The 15351-nt window shown below is 38.0% G+C and overlaps 1 protein-coding gene across 2 annotated transcripts in view; it reads right to left on the minus strand.

The window, feature by feature from the left end:
• Nucleotides 1-15351, minus strand: part of LOC114279514 (Transducin/WD40 repeat-like superfamily protein) — a 90835-nt gene that overhangs the window by 14161 nt on the left and 61323 nt on the right. For both annotated transcript variants that reach the window (XM_028221771.2, XM_028221770.2), the window contains exons 10-13: nucleotides 14936-15065; nucleotides 14648-14737; nucleotides 13407-13472; nucleotides 10724-10815 (exon numbers count right to left, since the gene is read on the minus strand). In XM_028221771.2, coding sequence (XP_028077572.2) covers nucleotides 10724-10815; nucleotides 13407-13472; nucleotides 14648-14737; nucleotides 14936-15065 — 378 coding nt within the window. The remainder of the gene's footprint in view (nucleotides 1-10723; nucleotides 10816-13406; nucleotides 13473-14647; nucleotides 14738-14935; nucleotides 15066-15351) is intronic.

Raw genomic sequence — 15351 nt, forward strand, 5'->3', positions numbered from 1 at the left:
AACTATCAAATTTGCAGTTACTTGACAGTTACCCCAAGTATCGGGAGAAACAACGTCTTGTTCAGTTTCTTATGGCCCTTCGTGATCAATTTGAGCCACTTAGGGGAGTTATTCTTCATCGGTCCCCCTTGCCTTCTATTGATGGTGCTATTCGTGAGCTTATTGCGGAAGAAACTCGGTTTAAGGTGGCTCATGGTGCTCCTACCTCCCAGTCAGTTTTTGCCACTCCTCCGCTCTTGCCTACCCCACCATCTTATTTATTTCAGGTTACTGGTAAGCCCAAGCCTTGGGTTTCCATGGATGAGTGCAACTTCTATCATCAGCGAGGCCATTAGAAACATGCTTGTCCTAAACTTTTGCAGCCCAAGGGTCATTCGTCTGGTCCACCATCCTTTAAGCCGCCATCTTCGAGATCTCGCTCATCTGCCGCCTTTTCTGCACTAGCTTCTGAGAATGGGCCGTCTTCCAATATGCAGTCTATGTTTGAGCAGTTCAAGTCTTTCATGGTAGCTAATCCAAATCTTTCGTCCCAGGTCTTTACTATGACTACCACTCAGTTAGGTTTGTCTGATTCATCTTCTTCAGGTAATATCCACACTTCGTGGATTTTAGATTCTGGTTGTTCACATCATATGACCCTTGTTGCATCTCTCCTTAGCAATTGTGTCTCCCCTTCTTCTATCACAATTGCTACTGCTAATGGTTTTTCTATACTTGTACACTCTATTGGTTCTATTTCCTCTTCCCATTTGTCTCTTTCTCCTGTATTTTATGTGCCTCACCTTTCATTCAATCTAATTTCTATTAGCCAATTATCTAATTCCGGTTTTGATGTTTTTTTCACTTCTTCTCATTGTGTTGTGCAAGATTGGGTATCCAAGAGGCAGATTGGGATTGGGCGTAAAGTTGGAGAACTGTATATCTTGGACAACTTGCATGTTCTTCCAGAAGTGTCTTCTACTGCGTTGTCTTCTTTCTGTTTAAACAATAAGTCTTGTTATTTTATATTTGGCATTCTAGATTAGGTCATTTGTCGAGTGACCGTTTAAGGATGTTATTTCGGTCTGGACATTTAGGCAGTTTTCCCATTGATAATATTTCTGAGTGTAGAGGTTGTAAACTAGCTAAAATGTCTGCTCTTCTTTTTAATAAAAGTAGTTCTATTTCTTCTTCTCCTTTTCATTTGGTTCATATTGATGTTTGGGGTCTTTCCCCTATAGTTACCAAGGGTGGTTCACAATATTATGTGTCTTTTATAGATGATTACAATCGGTTTACCTGGATTTATTTGATGACCCGCAAATCTGATTTTTACAAAATATATTCTAATTTTCACTCCATGATTCGCACTCAGTTTTCCACCACCATTAAAGTTCTCTGTTCTGATTTGGGGGATGAGTATTACTTGTTTGAGTTTGAGGAGTTTTTAACTACTCATGGTACTATTCATCAATCTTCTTGTTCTGATACTCCTGCCCAAAATGGTCGAGCTAAGTGCAAACATCGCAATCTCCTTAATATTGCTCGCTCTTTGTTGCTCTCATCTTTTGTCCCTTTTGTCTTCTGGGGAGAAGCTGTGCTCACTGCTGCATATCTTCTCAATCAGATGCCTACTCTTCTCTCAGGCTCATCTCCGTATGAGCGTCTTTTTGGTGTTACTCCCAATTATTCTCTTCTTCGTATTTTCGGTTCTGCATGCTTTGTGCTCCTTCCTAAACGGGAGCGCTCTAAGCTTAGTTCTCGTTGTGTCCTATGTGTCTTTTTAAGGTATGGCATTAATCAAAAAGGTTATCGGTGCTATGATCCTGCTACCAAAAAGCTATATGTGTCTAGGCATGTCACTTTTTTAGAAAAACTACCCTACTACACTATACCTTCCACCCGTCCCTATTACCAAGGATGAATTGGTTCACGTTGACCCATTTTCTCCTGATGTTTCTCCCGATGAGTTTGTTTCTGATCTTGAGGTCTCTACTTTGCCTCTTACTAGTCCTTTTGCTATCTCGCCCGCTACTTCCTCTCCTACTCCCGCTTCCCCTGCTCCTCTTCTTGTTTATCAACGCTGCAAAGCACTTCCGAACTTGCCTGTCTCTAGCTCTATTGTCCCTCCAATTGTTTCTTTGGATCCCGCTCTTCCTGCACATCGCTTTCCAAAGCGAGAGCGTCATCCTCCGAACTGGTATGGTTTCGATAATACATGTTTTTCCCTTTCCTATCAGTCTTTTCTTTCTTGTCTTCATACTTATTTTGAGCCCAGGTCCTAAAAGGAAGCTTGTCATGATCCTAATTGGATTGCTGCCATGAATGATGAGTTAACTGCTTTGGCTAATACTCAGACTTGGGATTTGGTTCCATTACCTGCTGACAAGAATATTGTAGGCTGTAAATGGGTCTATAAGGTCAAAACCCTGTCTGATGGGTCTTTGGAACGGTAAAAAGCTCGTTTGGTTGCCCAGGGCTTTTCTCAGGAGTATGGGATTGATTATGATGAGACTTTTGCCCCCATTACCAAGATGACTATTGTTCGCACTCTTATCCCTATTGCTGCTGCCCATCACTGGCCTTTGTTTCAACTCGATGTCAAAAATGCTTTTCTGAATGGGCATCTTGCTGAAGAAGTGTATATGCGCCCTCCACCGGGTCTCTCTCACCCTCCTGGTGTTGTTTGTCATCTTCGCCGTGCTCTATATGGTCTCAAGCAGTCTCATCGTGCTTGGTATGAGCGCTTTCATTCTGTTGCACTTCAGCTTGGTTTTCGCCCTAGTCATCATGATTGTGCTCTCTTTGTTCGGCGCACTTCTGTTGGCCTTGTTCTCCATCTCTTATATGTGGATGATATAATCATTACTGGCTCTGATTATAGTACTATTGAGGAGGTTAAGCATCAGTCGTTTCAGGAGTTCGAGATGAAGGATTTGGAATCTCTTCGGTATTTTCTTAGTATTGAGGTTGCTACTTCTCCTACTGGGTATCTTCTCTCACAGACTAAATATGCTCGTAATATTCTTTCTCGTGCCAATCTCACTGATGACAAAATGTTGACACTCTTGCGTTGCATGCTAAGTTTCCGACTTCTGATGGCGTTCTTCTTAAGGATCCCACTGTGTATCGCGAGTTGGTTGGGTGCCTTGTTTATCTTACCGTTACTCGTCTGACTATCTCCAATGCTATGCACATTCTCAGTCAGCTTGTTTCGGCTCCTCATTCCACACACTGGGCTGCCTTACTCCGTACTTTGCGCTACCTTCGTGGCACTTTGTTGCAATGTTTGCTGTTATCTGCCTCTTCGGACTTGACTCTTCGTGCCTATGCTGATGCTGATTGGGCAGGTGACATCTTTGATCGCAAATCCACTTCTGGTCTTTGTGTTTTCCTTAGCGATTCTCTCCTATCCAAGAAGAGTAAGAAACAATCTGTTGTTGCTTATTCCACCGTTGAGGTTGAGTATCGTGCCATGACTCATGCTACTTCTGAGATCGTTTGGCTTCGGTGGCTTCTTTCAAATATGGGTGTCTCTCTTTCTGATCTGACTCCGTTGTTTTGTGATAATCAGAGCGCTATATAGATTGCCCATAATTCAGTCTTCCATAAGCGGACCAAGTATGTTGAAATAGATTGTCACTTTGTCAGACAGTATCTTCAGGCTGGCACTATTACTCTCCCTTTTGTTCCCTCATCTCTTCAGTTGGCCGATTTTTTTATGAAGACTCGCACTGTTGCTCGTTTTCATTTTTTTCTTGGCAAACTTTCAATACTTTCTGCGCTTACATCCTCAATTTGAGGGGGGGGTGAATTTGTAGTTTATATTAGTAGTTTATATTGTTCATTAAGGGTAGTTTAGTCCTTTATTTTGTTAGGGTTTTCTTTTATTAGTTTATATAATTGTACTCGGTTGATTGATAATCAATATACACAATATTCTTATTAACAACAACGACATGCTGACATCATCTTCCGTGTGATGATGTCAACATGACGTTAGAGCTTGTACGGACGAAGTTGACCCTTCTAGGTCGTCTCTCCCTCCTAATGTCCATGGTGATTTTTTTGAAACTTATTGGGACCATTTGATGTGAGTTTTCTATTTTTGAATGTTTTTCGTGTTCTTGGTGATCATTTTTTCATCTTTGCTAAACTACTTACCCAGCAGTGTTTGGGTGTTGGAATCACCTTCTAGGGGGCCAAAATTACCCTAGGAGTGTTTCCTTGAGTGTGTTTTGCATGTGGGCCGCTGGTTTGTTGGATTTTTGGCTGCTCTTGGTTCAGCACTTCCCATAGGCCTACTATTACGTTTTTTTATTTTTTATTTTTTGAATTGAAACCAAAACCTTGGGTGCCGAAACTAATATTAGCATCCTTATTTCAATTGTTTTGCCTTTGTGTTGCTGGTTGTTGGTGTTTTTATGCTGCTCTAGTCTCAGTTTTGTTGGTTTCCTTGGTGATTTTGGGTATTTTTGCCATATCTGTGCTCCCTAGTTGATTCCTATTTCTATTTTTGGTGTTATGGCTGAGGCAAAACCTGCTACCAAATCCTCTATGATTAAGGATGATGAATTACCCAAGTCCATTACCACGAAAAATTGAATGGTTTGTATTATCTCGCTTGGGACCATGCCGTTAAGATTTTCTTGCATGGCAAGAAGAAATCACAGTACCTTACTAAACTTCCACCGGCTGAGGATGATAAAGGCTATGATGATTAGTTGTGAGGATTCTTGTGTTATAGGTTGGTTGTGGCACAACTTGGAAACTCATGTTGCTACTATAGTAGAATTTTGTGACACCTCTAAGGACATTTGGCATTTGGGACTCCCTTGCTAATTCGTTTTCCAATCAAAGTAATGTTTGTCGTGTTTATGAGTTGTACGAGCAGATTTTTGCTATTTGATAGACTAGCCACCCTCTTCCTGAATATTACAGTGGCCTTAAGACCTTGTGGGATCAATTATTGCAACACCGATCTTTTACTACTGATTTGGCTCAACAGAAGAAATATTAGGAGGAGTTTATGATGGTATCCTTGCTTTTGGGCTTATAGATTCTAATCTACAAGGTTTCAAAGATCAGATTCTCGCTAGTGAGACTCTGCCTTCTGCCGCTAATGCCTATTTTCGGTTGTTGCGTTCTTCTCTCGGACATGGTTATTCCATATCTGGTTTCTCTCCACCTTTGTCCATTTCGGCTTTGATCGCTAGCAGTGGTGACCATGGGCCTACTCGAGGTAGTTTTCATGGTAGCTTGAGTCACTGTGGATCTCATACTAGTTCACGTGGTTCTCGTAGTGGTGGTCGTGGCACTGGTTCTGTGTCCCATGGCGATCGGAAGTATACTAATTGTGGTTCTGTGGGTCACTCTGAACCCTGGTGTTGACAGAAAGTATGGTAAACCTGATCATGTGAATCAGGTTATGGATGCTGCCTCCTCTCAGTCATCTTCATTTCCCTCTGGTCCAAGTGGCTCCCTAGCTGAATCTCATGATACACTCACCACTCAGAATAGCGAGCTTACTGAGATAGTCAATTCTCTTCGTACTGCACTTCCTTCATCCTCTAATGCTACATTGGCTATCTCAATTAATATTTGCATGTATGGCTCAATCCTCCCAACCTTGGTTTCTAGAGTCTGGTGCTAGTTCTCATATCTCTAGTAATTCCTTTATTTTTCATTCTCTTCATCCTATTACCCATAACATTATACTTGCTGATGGCTCCTCTCGACCTATAGTGGCCAAGGCACTCTTTTGCCCACTTTATCTCTCCTTACCCACTAGTCTCTATGTTCACTCTTTCCCTTTTAATTTGCTTTCTATTAGTCAATTAACTCATGCTCTAAACTGCTCTATAACCTTTTCTCCCTCTTCATGTTTTTTACAAGACCTCAAGAAGATGATTGGTTCGGGGCATGAGAATGATGACTTATATTTCCGGGATACTACAAGCTCTCCTACTCCTAGTTCTACTATTTTGAGTGCTACCTTGTCTCCCTTACAATGGCATTTCCACTTGGGTCATCTATCCTTGGCCAAGCTTAAGTTTTGGCTATTCCTGGTTTAAGTCTTGTGTCTCGGCTTGAATGTGAAGCGTGTCAGCTTGGCAAGCATCACTGTAGTTCTTTTTCTAGTCGTAATATTAGTTGTGTGTTTGCGTCTTTTGATGTAGTCTATACAGACATATGGGGTCCTTCTCGCACTCCCACTATTAATGGGTTTTTTTTTTTATTTTGTTATTTTTGTGGATGATTTTTCTCAGATGACTTGGTTGTTTTACTGCGGTAGCAGTCTGGCTTGCCCCAAATACTTTTTAAGTTTTATAATAAAATTGTTACTCAACTTGAGAAATGTATTAAGATATTTCGGTCTGATAATACCTTAGAATATGTACAATCTGTTGTGAATACTTTTTGTGATGATCGTGCTATTATACATCAAACTAGTTGTGCTCATACTTCCCAACAAAAAGGTGTTGCCGAGCAAAAATATCGCCATTTGTTAGATGTTGCTCGAATCTTGATGTTTAATATGCATGCTTCCAAACAATTTTAGGGTGATGCAATGCTTACTACCTGTTCTCTTATTAACCGAATGCCCTCCGCTGTTTTACAGAACTAGTCTCTTTTCTGTCAGTTATACCCCTCTTGTTCCCCGTTTCCTTTTCCGCTTCCTCCTCATGTTTTTGGTTGCGTGGCCTTTATCCATGTCCTTGATCCGAGGCTGGATAAGTTATCTCCCCATGCTCATAGATGTGTTTTTTTAGGTTATTCCTATACACACAAAGGTTATCGATATTATCATCTTGAGTCTTATCAGTTCTTTGTTAGTGCCGATGTTACATTTTCTGAGTCCACCTCTTTTTTTTCCTCGTCTGGTCAACAGTGGTCGGATGATCTTATCTCTTGTCGTAAGGGGGAGTCATCTATTCCCACTCCTACTCTTCCACTGCCATTTTTTTCCCTCATCCGCTTCCATCGGTTTAGATTCTTCTTCGGCATCTCCTCTAAACGGTCCTAAGCTCATCGTGTGGTTTCATATGGCCCCTCTGCTTCATCTTCTTTGTCAAAGGTTCTTGCCCCTCCTCCGTCTGTGCCATTTACTGATGATTTACCTATTGTATTGCCCCAAGGTAAACGTACTTGTACTCAACATCCTATTTCTAATTTTGTTTCTTATGCTTGTCTTTCTCCTAGCTTTCACTCCTTTGCATGTAGCTTGTCTTGTCTTTCTATTCCCTCTTCTTATCAACATACTATGTCCATGTCAGGTTGGAAACATGCTATGGATGAGGAGATAAGTGCTCTTCATCAAAATCAGACTTGGGAACTTACACCTCTACCTTTTGGAAAACTTACAATTGGATATCATTGGATTTATACGGTCAAGTACCTTCCTGATGGTACTGTTGTGCGGCTTAAAACCCCATCTAGTGGCCAAAGATTATACTCAAGCCTATGGCATTGATTATCTGGAGACCTTCTCCCCTGTGGCTCGTCTTAATTCTGTTCGAATTCTACTCTTTGTTTCCGTCAATCAATCATGGCCTTTATATCAACTTGATATAAAAAATGCCTTTCTTCATAGTGATCTCACCGAGGACGTCTATATGGATCAACCCCCTGGCTATATTGTTCCTAGTAGTGAGCATCTAGTTTGTCGGTTATGAAAGGCTTTATATGATCTCAAGCAATCACTTTGTGCTTGGTTTGATTACTTTAGTACCATTGTACTTGCCTATGGGTTCCATCGTTCCACTTCTAATCACTTTGTTTTTGTTCGCAAATAATCTACCGGGGTTATTGTTCTCATTGTCTATGTGGACGACATCATCATCTCTAGCAGTGACTCCATCGATATTGCTAATATGAAGCTTTATCTAGGTAAGCACTTTCACACTAAGGACTTGGGTCATTTGCAGTATTTTCTTAGAATTGAGATTGCTCACTCCTCTCAGGATTTAATTCTTTCTCAACGCAAGTATGTTCTTGATCTTCTTTCTGAGATGATCTTCTTGGCACTCGTCCTAGTGATACTCCTATTGACTCCTCAATTAAACCTGATGGTGAGATTAGAGAGTTGTTTCCTGATATTGGCTGGTATCATTTGGGAGGTTGATTTATCTTATTGTCACTCGTCCGGATATTACTTATGTTGTGAGTGTTGTTAGCCAGTTTATGCATGCTCCTCGTCAACACCATTTTGATGCTGTGTGCCAAATCTTACATTATTTCAAATGTGCTCCTGGTTGAGGTTTACTTTATCGTCCTTCTTCCCTGTCTGTCACTAGCTTTAGTGATGTTGAATGTGTAGGTAGTCGAAATGATGGTCGTCTTTACATCCAGATATTGCACCTTTGCTGGGGATAATCTTGTTACTTGGCGTAGCAAGAAACAACCAGTTGTTGCTCGTTTGAGTGCTAAGGTAGAGTATCGTGCCATGGTTCATACTACTTTTGAGATGTTATGGGTTTGTTCACTTCTATAGGATTTTGGTACTCATGTTGCTACTCCTACGAGCATGTACTGTGATAACCAAGCTGCTATTTTCATTGCTAATAACCCTGTGTTTCATGAGCGTACGAAGCATATTAAAGTTGATTGTCATTTTATTCGGGATTTGATATTGTGTAAACAACTTGTGACACCATATGTTCACTCTGATGATCAATTGGGTAATATACTCACCAAGCCCCTTGCTCTTTCTTCATTTCAACGCCTTTCTACTAAGCTGGGTATGTTCGATCTCTATGCTCCAGCTTGAGGGAGAGTGGTAGAATGTCTATGTGTCTTTGCTATTATTTATGTTGAGTAAGGGTATTATTGTATTTCACATACATATTTTCTAATGGTTTTAGGTTGATTCAATAAGCCTAAAAACATACGTTCAATAAAATACTTCTCCTTGTTCTTCCCTCTCTCTCTAACCCTAATCTAAGTTTTCTGTACTTTTGCACTTCAACCCTTTAAATAATCTTTGGCGAGTCAATTAAGTCCAAAGAAATGCCCAATTCATAGTCGAATACTTGGTGATAGCAAGCATGGAAAGAAGAAAAATGGAAAATCTATAATTTCACATGAAGCACATTTCAAAACTTTTATGTTTAAAGTTAATTTGAGCCTTAAACTTTTATGTATTTTGTAGGTTAGAATGGTTTTGAACAAATTTTATAGCTTTTTATTAGGTTTCAGATGTTAAACTGTGCGAATTGCTAGACATGGGCTGCAGAAGTTGTTTCCTAAATTTGGAATTAGGAGAGCCAACATCTTCTAAATACATATTTTGAGAATTTTTTGTGACTGTTTGAAACCTTGTGCAATGCTTTATGCTACCTTATAAGGTAATCCCTAAGAAAATCTAGGCACGATCCCTACAGTCTTCTCTTTTCTTCTACTTTTCCCCAACCACTATTCTCTGCTTATAAATTACCACTTTGAAATGTCCCTTTTCAGCCTCCAAACCCTAACCTATTGATTGCCAATCAACCTTAACCATTTGTGCGTTTAAATTAATTCTCAAAACCCCAAATCAGTGGCTGTCCACAGAATTCCTACAACTAATTCCAAAAATCCTGAATATCAAGACAAAGGTTATCTTTTCCATATGTAAAACCTAAAAACTTTGATTTAAAATCTTAACCTTAAAATCCATTACAAATCCACTTTTGGGCTCACATAGGCTAAGTTTTCTAAAGTTTACATCACTTGGCCGCCAAGAATTATTTGGTCACCCAAGTTTCCTTGTTCACCAACTTTGACTTTTCTATAAATATGCAACTCTGGCTTGTTTTGGAAATGGAATGAAGATATCTTTTCCAAACTAATGCTTTCATCTCTTCTTCATTTCTAATTTTCCTCAGAGTTTATCTCCAGTGATAGTGGTGTCGCTGGTTTGAGTCCCACGTAGAGATACTTCTAAAAGGATTTATATGTGTATCAAATAGTCTCTTTTGATAGTCGAGGGTACCTATACAACTGTTCCCAATTATCCTTAATATTGAAATAACTCTCATTAATTTTGAAAAGGTATTGAATAATTTTTAAGTACTGTAGGTCACAGATGTGGCATTTCTGTGCAGCATTGGAGTATAATTAATAGGAATAGTACAACACTAGTTTCCAATACTTTAGCATACTGATTAGAGAAGAAGAATCAAGAAAACCGAGATCAAAGTGTGTAAAATTTAGTTCAAGTTTGTATGCACAAAAATATAACCTAATTTTTTCATGAATATTTGGTAGATACGTAATGACATGTTTTCACATATCTTATATAAAAAAATTACATTTTAATTTATACATAGATATACATGTACATAAATAAATACATACATGGATATCTCTATTTGCATATCCTTAACATATCCAAGTCCTACTCTTTAAAAATTTATTTTATTAGTGCGTTCATATCATGTCATATATGTATCCCGTGTCAGTATCAGTTCTTCATAATTGAGGATTCATTTTAGAACTTCAAAGTTTCCATCCAGTAGTGTCCTGTGAATTCAATTTAGAAACATGATTAGCAGTTAGTAAAAGTTTTATTTCGAATAAGTTGAAAAATCATCCTAGGAAACTATAACAAATGATGTATCAAGTCAACTTTTGTAGACTGTTAAATAGATTATTTATAATCTAGACAACCAATAAAAGAATTGCAGGTGACCTGAACATGCTAGTTAATAGTGTTAAGGTATTAAATGATAGATAACAAGCAAATATGTTACTCCCAACTTACCAACCATCATCAAGATGGAATGCCAACTGATATGGGCAAGATGGATCAATATCAATTGAGTGTATTTCCTTTGACACAATATTGGATTGTGCCTGCAAAATGAGAACTTATGGTCAAGTTTCAACCACTAATATGCAGTATGGTGATCTTTACGCTGAATGAGTTTGCTAGGTAAAGACTTAGCATCCCCTGAAAGTGATACAGTTAAATCAATGTCAAAGCACATGGGATTTCTTCTACTCCAGTGAATGTGATAGTCATTTGAAAAACTGAAACATCTTTAAACCATAACAAAAGTAGAAATATACCCCTTTGCAGACCAACAATCAATACTGCATATGAGTTCCATTGCGGAATAACATATATGCAGCAAGGATTTCTTTTAAGTTAATGATGCACAAGTTGCTAACAAAATGATGTATCATAATCCAAAACACTTATCTGGTAATGCCGGATAACATTGCCAAGTCGATATATTATTTATCAAAGTATGATGAAGCAACAGCAGCATAATTCCATCTTTACAGTTTCTTCACTTGAATCATTTACCAGGTGACACTATGCTCATGTATGTATCACTGGTTAGGTAGAAAGCAAATGCAAAACCTTTCCACAAACTTTATTATTGGATAGCTTGATATACATTGTTGGGCCCATTTCCTAACATCCTAAAGTTTTTGGGAAAGTTTGTGTGATGCAGCACATGCAGGTTTGAAGCAAGTTTTAAGCTAACTTAGGGTTAGGTTTAGTGAAATAAAGCTAGGGGTGGTTAGGGTTTGGTTGTGAATGGTTTGGGCTGAAGGAAACAAGAATTTGTGACAGAAGAAAGACTGTTTATGGGCTGGAAATAGTAATCTGTGAATAGAGGCAATAGGAAAAGAGAAAAAGATGAAGAAAACTAGGAATCACTCCTAAAATCCCTTAGGCATCACACCCAGGGTTTGATTGCATCACACAACCCATAAAGAAGCTTCCTATGATGCACGGACACGGACACGGACACGGGACACGACACAGACACGTAAATACGCAAATTTTCAAAAAATTGGGGACACGTTTAATATATATAATTTTATTTATTTATTATATATCTAAAATTTAAAAAAATATTAATTCTTATAAAATTACAATAATAATAAAATTAATAAATATATTACCTCAATTTTTTTTAATAAAAATTGATTTTTTTCAAATAAAAATAATTTATTTTATAAAATTGAATAAAAACATGGTTAGAAATAATGAAACAAAAGAAAATTAAAAAAAATAAATAAATAAAAAGAAAAGGGTGGAGTGGAGAGAGAATAAATGAAATCAAATGAAGAGAAGAGAAGAAAGAGAAGAAGACGAAGACAGAAGAAGAGACGAAAGAAGATAGAAGACAGAAGACGAAGACAGAAGAAGACGAAGAGAAGATGAAGACGAAGACAGAAGAACAGAGAAGCAGAAGAGAGAAGAAGAACAGGTTAGGGTTTGTTCTCTCTATCCTCGATCTGTCTCTCTTTTCCCTCGATCTGTCTCTGGCTCACTCTCTTTCTCCTCTCCAGCACTTCTAGGGCTTCTTCGATCTACCTGCGTGTCTGAATCATGTCCTCGCGTGTCCAACCTTGTGTCCGACTCTGAAAATTTCTAAAAAAAAGGGGACACGTAAGGGGAGAGTGTCGGCCACAGGCACGTGTCCGATACTCATATGCAAGCCTCAGGGACGTGTCCGTGCTTCATAGGAAGCTTCAAAGCTCTCAACTTTTTATAAAATATCAACTCCATTAAATTAGAGACATTACATGGCTTTATATAGACTTTAGAGACTTCTTAAACCAACTAGAATAAAAAAAAAACTACTATAATATCTTAGACTTCCAAAATTAATTTAAGACTAAATAAGAAACATAAATAAAACTCAATGAAATAACTTGAGCCACAAGACGACCCATGGGCGACCCATATAACCCATGTTAGTAAATATAAAATTACCAAAATATCCCCCTAACCTTAAAAATCCTAGAAAACATAAAAGTAACAATAAAATAAGACTCTAACAATACTAAAAACATAATTGTGGAAGATTTCTATCAGTTTCTCTTTGAAATCATGCCAATATCCAAGTATCATCACTTCTCTGAATTTAGCCTTCTTTGAACTTCTTATACTCTGCATCATGGTGACTTAACATGGTATCAAAGCTCAAGTTATGAGAGGTCTCGGGTTCAAGTCCCTCAGTTGGCATTTTGTATCTAGTCCCCATTTAGTTTCTTCTTTTGTGTTTGGTTGTCTTCTTCTCTTTCTATTTGTATCTCCACGTGCAAGACGGAGTTGCACGCAAGAGAGGTTATTGGATAGCTTGAGATACATTGTTGGGGCCCATTTTCTAACAGCTTAAGCCTTTGGAAAAGTTGGCGAGTTAACATTTATCAACATCCATGACAGCCAAGTTTTCAAGATTACTTTTAAAGGCCATATTTTGCAAGAATACGGATTAAGATTTCATACTTCAAAACACCTGATTGTATCTCAAAGCCCCTTCCGAAAATGAAAAAGAGTGAAAGCTACACCATGTACATTGAAAAGTACAGCAACTTGTGGGTGGTGTGGGCAGTTGACTTTGTTAAACATAAAGCAAAAGCAACTAGAAGATAGTGAACATTACAGTAAATGAAATAAAATGACATCATAAAAAACTTACCTTCAAAGACTCAACTTTCTGCAGCACCGATGCTAACTTCACAGACGCCAGAGGAGAATAATGTGGCTGAATGAGATACAGAAAGAAAAAAAATTAAAAAAAATGCAATGCGCACACACATATTTCAGAGGTTGGTTTTTATCTAATCACTAGCAAAATTAATTTATTTTTACATTTAGGATGAAAGTTGGGTCTTAGTTTCTGGATAGGCTTATGGAATGGGATGGCTTATTTTATTTGGTGGACTGAAGTGATTCTACTGTGTTTGGCCTGATGTCATGTTGACTAGCGAGCCATGCTGGACTGGGCTTAAGGCCTCATTTGGCATGCAACTGGTTTAGCCTAAAAATCAAAAAGTTACAAAAAAAATCAAAAATCCTATAATCTATACCGAAAAGTAAAAGATTTCCTTTTCTCCCTATTTTTTGCACATCTTTTTCGTAAAAAACCAAAAAGTCATTCCAAACATACTAGTTTTTTTACCTCATATTTTAGCTAAAAAGCTAAAAAGTTACAAAAAAAGCCTGTTCCCAAACGAGGCCTAAGTGAGGTGGATTGTGCCTAAAATGGTTGGGTTGAGAATAATGGATCTGGGTTTGGATTAAAAAGCCTGGGTCTGGTCCAGGCTTATATAACCCTTTCTTTGCATATATGTTGTATGCAACGTCTTCCTTATGCAAATGAGGGCAACCTGCAACTCCACATCGGCTCGACCGACGGAATTTGGTAAAAACGTTCCTACAAAACAAAAAAGTGATGCTGAACAATAATAGCAATCTGTGATTTCTGTTTTGCGAATTTGGGAATTGAATCTGGCAATGGCTGAGATGGTGGGATGGGATGCAATCCGCAATCTGCGAGTTATGGTTGTGGCAAGGTCACTTGTGGCGTGTGTAAGGCTTTACGAAGATGACATAGCAAAACTTTGGCACCAAATTTGATGTAGAATGGAGAGGAAAAACACGAAGGCCACAACCTTATCAACTTAAATCTATTAATCAACTCCGGATAACACAATGCAAAAACTTGATATTTATAAACCACCAACTCTAATTAAAATAGGAAACTAGACCCTAATAAAATAGGAATCAAACATTAATAAAACTCCTTCCAAAATTGGTGTGTGCACGTTCTGCATCAGTTGACTGTTAATGACGTGCTAATTCAACTTTCCTCATTCGAAGAACAACTCAGCTGAGTCACTGGATGTGGAAAGAAATATGTGGGTCCATGTATATCACCTCTTTATGGCTTTGAAAACCAGTAGATGATCTTCCTCCACGAAGATCCCACATATATATAATCCCATTCTTGCAAGCCCCAAAAATAATCTGAAAAATAAGTAAACAAATACAAACATGAAGTCAAGTACATAAGAGGAAAATACGGTTGAACAAATTACAATGAACAGCATATGATTTCTGCTAATCATATAAAAATAAATAAAAATAATGAGAAAATTACTGCAGGATATGCATATAAATAAACTTGTACATTGCAATGACAGAAGGTTCATGTCAACTAGTAACCTGACTCTCTTCAATTAATCGGATACTATTGAGGGTGCTGTTTGAATTAGTTGTGAGCTCAATACATGGGAGATCACTCATTCTTCTATCCCATACATTTATTACGCCATATGTATCCGAAGCAAGTACCCTATCGAAGCACATGACAAAATCAAAGTTGTTATCAAATTAGCAAAAACCAGCTAATTCACAGAAGTTTCCATGAAAGAAGAAACCAACAAGTCCTTAACATTGACATAAGAATAATTTATTGTTAGAATAGTTCTTTTAGTTATTTTTGTTCTCTTGTTAATATTTACTTAAGTTGAGGGTACGATGGTCATATTGCTACTTTAGGTTTTTTATATATATTTGAGTGATGTACAGTTGAGGGAATTAATTGGTTTTTAATATATACAAAGTTCTCTCTTCTTCTT

This window comes from Camellia sinensis, chromosome 14, assembly GCF_055761805.1.
Source record: "Camellia sinensis isolate YWXY chromosome 14, ASM5576180v1, whole genome shotgun sequence".
Lineage (NCBI taxonomy): Eukaryota > Viridiplantae > Streptophyta > Magnoliopsida > Ericales > Theaceae > Camellia > Camellia sinensis.